The sequence below is a fragment of the Lactuca saligna genome, chromosome 9 (assembly GCF_052625555.1).
Source record: "Lactuca saligna cultivar CGN05327 chromosome 9, ASM5262555v1, whole genome shotgun sequence".
NCBI lineage: Eukaryota > Viridiplantae > Streptophyta > Magnoliopsida > Asterales > Asteraceae > Lactuca > Lactuca saligna.
Window position 1 is genome coordinate 65,185,214 of NC_136425.1, and position 4,750 is coordinate 65,189,963.

Consider the following 4,750-nt stretch of genomic DNA (forward strand, 5'->3'; position numbering starts at 1 on the left):
GAGTCATTAGATGGAATCCTTCCCACCTTACGTTTCTGTAATTTCTTCCAAGTGTAGCCCTTCTTCAAGTCCTTCTTGTTTTGGAATTCCCTCTTTATATTTCTTTACTCTATAACCATTAACTTTGAAAGGAGTCATATCCTTTGATATAAGTTCAATTGTTCCATGTGGAAAAACTTGTTTCACCACAAAAGGACCATCCCACTGTGTCTTCAGCTTACTTGGAAAAAGTTTTAACCTCGAATTGAAGAGTAACACCTATTGTCCTTCTTTAAAGTCCTTATTACCCTTCAATATTTTGTCATGCCAATTCTTGGTCTTTTCTTTGTATATCAAGGAACTAGTCTAGGCCTCATTCCTAAGCTCTTCTAGGGTATTCATTTGCATCAACCGGTTGGTTTGAAGTTCAGCCAAATCAAAATTGCACATCTTTAGAGCCCAATAATCTTTGTGTTCTATTTCAACCGGTAAGTGACAATTTTTTCCATAGAATAGCCTATATGGTGTAGTACCAATAGGTGTTTTAAACATTGTTCGAAAGGCCCAAAGTGCATCATCAAGTTTATCTGACCATTCCTTTCGATTGCCACCAACCGATCTCTCCAAAATCCTTTTTAACACCTTATTTGTCACTTCAGTTTGCTCACTAGTCTGTGGATGATAGGATGTGGAGAATCTATGGTGTACCCAATACTTTTTCAATACTCGGACTAATTGATCATTTGCAAAGTGAGTGCCCCGGTCACTAATAAGAGCTTTAGGAACTCCAAATCTTGAGAATATCTTTTTCAAAAATCGCACCACCACCCGAGCATCATTTGTGGGTAATGCTTGTGCCTCCGCCCACTTAGACACGTAGTCAACCGCCACCAAGATATATTTATTCCCATTTGACATTGGGAAAGGTCCCATAAAATCAATTCCCCAAACATCAAATATTTTACAAACTTGGATATTATGTTGGAGCATCTCATTTCGGGATGATATGTTCCCCGCTCGTTGGCATGAATCACATTCCTTGACATATTGAGTAGCATCTTTGAAAATTGTGGGCCAATAAAACCCAATATGAAAAACTTTCTTAGCCGTGTAATGTGCTCCATGATGTCCCCCAACAGGTCCGTTATGGCAGTGTTCCAAGATATACCGACTTTCCTTCCCAAATACACATCTTCATACTATTCCATCTGCGCAACTTCGAAAAAGATATGGCTCGTCCCAAAAGTAGTACTTGATTTCTGAAAAAAAAATTCTTCCTTTGTTGGTGGGTTAAGTCTTTTGGAATGTATTCGGTTGCTAAGTAGTTAGCTATATCCACAAACCATGGCATCTCTCCTGATATTACTAAAAGATACTCATCAGGAAAATCATCTTCAATCTTGTCTTCTTAAGAGCGGATTCCGAATCTTCGTATGGAGGAACTAGGGGTGTGTTGGATCCTTGGGTCATGCAAAACCTAAAATCAAAACAAGAAACACATGTAAAAAGAAGAAAAAGAAATAAAATAAAAAAAATCTGAAAGTCAGCTATGGACTCGCCGAGTAGCTTTGAGTGCACTTGGCGAGTTCAAGGTGAAAACAGAAAAAAAAAAAATTAACTAAGATTCTAAAAACAGATAAACTCAAAACTTAACCTAATTACTAAACTACTAAAGTAGTAGCTTTGTGCAAGATAGATCTCACATAAAGGATCGATAATACTAGAAATAATAATTAGTTTTGGAACCGTTCCCTGGCAACGACGCCAAAAACTTGATGTGTGTGAAACGAACAAGTTTTATCCTACTTTTTAATTATGAATTTGACATACAAAAGGCAGTGGACTTGTCAATTAGTGGTATAAATTAGCAAGCAGGGTATAGAACTCAGGGAACGGAAATTAATCTAACTACTAAAATTATCTAAAACAAATAGTAAAATAGAGGGGGTTTCTCTAGTTTTGCATGACTAGAGACTTAACTAAAACTTAACTAACACTTAACTAAGCAACTAACAACTAAACAATTAAAATGCAACTAAATTCAATGATAAAGAGGACTTCTGTTTAGGTTCGAATCTTTTGATCATATGGTTGATTTTATGGTAAAGTTGTCAGATTAACTTTTCATTGGCTACCGATTAAGGTGATTAGGTTCATGTTCGCTATTACTAATCCTTAGAAAACAATTAATTCAAGGAATGGTCAGTTGTCTAAATTAATGAATTTCCTAGTTTATTTATTCGGGTTAAGTAAGACTTGTAATGGTTAGTTAAATTATTAATTCACTTAACCTATTGTTGATGGTTTATCGCACAAGCTCACACATTAATTTACCTATTTTCTAATTAATCCTAGTTTCACATTCGCTATTCGTAGGCATATAACTATGTTTTCACATAAATCATACGATTTAGCAATTAAGAGATGTTTATGCAACTTAATTACTGGTTAATTAACAAAAATAGTTGTAATTAACAGATAAGGTCCTTTAACAAGCTTAACAAAACAAAATCACCAAATTAAAATAAACCTAACCATAAAATCAATCCATAATCACAAAATCATCTACCCTAAACAGAAGACAAACGTTTTAGTTCATAATTGCAGTAACAATAAACTCAAAAACGAAATTCATAAGTTTAAAGATGATTCAATCAAGGGTTAAAGTAAGAATACATTGGAATTGCCGTTAATCTTCCCAAAATCGAATGCTTAGACTTGATCTTCGAGTTTCTGGCATTCTAGCAGTATCTTAATCGCAGCTTAGCTTTCAAGGGTTTCAAGAGAAAGCCTCAATTTGGGATTTTGACTTCTATTTATAAATTTCTCAAAATAGGGGCTACTCGTCGAGTAGCTAACTGACTTGCCGAGTCCCCTTGTTAGAGTCTGTGTATGACAAGGACTTTACATATTACTTCATGAACCATAGAGGGTACTCGTCAAGTAGACGTCCCTACTCACCGAGTACCTTCAGAATTTGACTATTTTCTTCTCTCTTTAGTTCCCGAGCTTCCGATCGCTTCTCCTGCTTCCTTTTTGTTTCCGAGCATATATTTTGGACTAGAAATACAATTTAAACACTATTAAGTACCTTTTATCCATAAATTCCGAATAGTTAGCCAAAAAATAATAAAATCTAAACTAAATAAATAGCTAAATATGCACATATCATTCCCGCAGCCAGAAATCAAACTTGGAGAAATTCGCATAAAGGTTCTCCACCCTTAGGGTCTCCAATACCTCCCTCAAATGTTGCTTGTGCTTCTCCTTGGTCTTAGAGTGGACCAAAATATCATCGACAAAAACAATCACCGACCGATCCAACATCCGCCTACATACGTTGTTCATGAGGTCCATGAACGATGTTGGGGCATTGGTGGGCCAGAATGGCATCACCACTAACTCATAGTGCCCATACAAAGTCCTGAAAGCCGTCTTCGGTATATCCTTATCCCGAATCCTCATCTGATGATATCCCGACTAAAGGTCAATCTTGGAAAACCAAGACGCACCTTGAAGCTGATCGAATAAGTCATCAATCCTCAACAATGGATAACGATTTTTCACTATTAATTTGTTCAGTTCCTTGTAATCGATGCACATCCTATGGGATCCGTCCTTCTTTTTCACAAAAAGGATCGGTGCTCCCCATGGGGAACTGCTCGAATGAATAAACCCTTAGTCTAATAGCTCCTGAAGCTGTGTAGATAGCTCCTGCATTTCTGGTGGTGCTAATCGGTATGGTGGTTTTGCTATCGGAGCGGCACCTGACACCAAGTCAATGTAAAACTCCACCTACCTCTCCAGTGGCACCATTGGTAACTCTTCGAGGAAAACGTCCCAAAAATCTCGTACCACTGGTACACTGCCCACATCCATCATGGTCTCTACTCTCGTATCCGATACATAAGCTAAAAATCTCGTGCAACCCTACTGTAAAAACCTCTTAGCCCTCGAAGCCGAACAGAGGGTCGGTCCTTACGAGGACTTCTCACTATGAATAACCAGTTCTCCCCCACTTGGGGTTCGAACCCTGATCAACTGGCACTCGCAATCAATCATGGCCCCATTGGCCCCAAACCAGTCCATCCCGATAATCACCTTCAACCCTCGCAATAGTATCGGAACCAGATCAACACAGAACCTATCACCCAACACATTCAGGACACAACCTTGATATACCCTCGTAACACTAATAGTGCGATCGTCGGCAATCTCTACCTCGAGCGGGGAATCCAAAGCTAAAGGTGCGTCCCGGAACTTCTTGCTAAGCCCAAGAGATACGAACGATCGGGTAGCACCCGAATCAAACAAAACATGTGCTGACATACCGTTGACCAGAATGGTCCCTATACAACCATAATATATAAATAAGTCATAAAAATCATAAGGAGTATAGAATAATAGATACGTACCAGCCACAACGTCAGGTGGTGCCTGAGCCTCCTCGGTGGTCAACTGAAATGCACGGCTATTCACCGCCGGAACATTCGCCTTGGCAGGGAAGCCAACGATAATCCTCAGTGTGGTGGGTGCAGGCATCGCCACTACTCCTCCCCCTCCCTGCAACTTTGGACAATCGACCCGCTTGTGGCCCGTCTAGTTGTATTGAAAACATAGCAAGCCCTTCTTGGGGTAATTCCTAATCACGTGGCCTGTCTGACTGCACCCAAAACATCCTGAACCACTCATCCGATAGGCTCCACCGTGTGGCCTACCGCACTTGGTACACCGTCCCCGGCCCTGCTGGCCCCTGCTAGATGAATTCGAG

The 4,750-nt window shown here is 39.5% G+C and overlaps 1 protein-coding gene across 1 annotated transcript; it reads right to left on the reverse strand.

Moving 5' to 3' along the window:
• Positions 1 to 3,957: 3,957 nt before the first annotated feature.
• On the reverse strand, positions 3,958 to 4,521 carry LOC145016420 (uncharacterized). The gene is made up of 2 exons (XM_078974741.1): positions 4,395 to 4,521; positions 3,958 to 4,328 (listed from the first exon to the last, which is right to left on the reverse strand). Exons 1-2 carry the CDS (start codon positions 4,519 to 4,521, stop codon positions 3,958 to 3,960), a joined length of 498 nt encoding a protein of 165 aa, XP_078830867.1.
• Between the last annotated feature and the right edge of the window lie 229 nt (positions 4,522 to 4,750).

Bases quoted from the DNA above. Each gene is read 5' to 3' on its own strand.
- LOC145016420 (XM_078974741.1), bottom strand. From the start codon at position 4,521: ATGCCTGCACCCACCACACTGAGGATTATCGTTGGCTTCCCTGCCAAG. The intron at 4,329-4,394 runs GTACGTATCTAT...ATGGTTGTATAG, and splicing joins ACCACCTGACGTTGTGGCTG to GGACCATTCTGGTCAACGGT.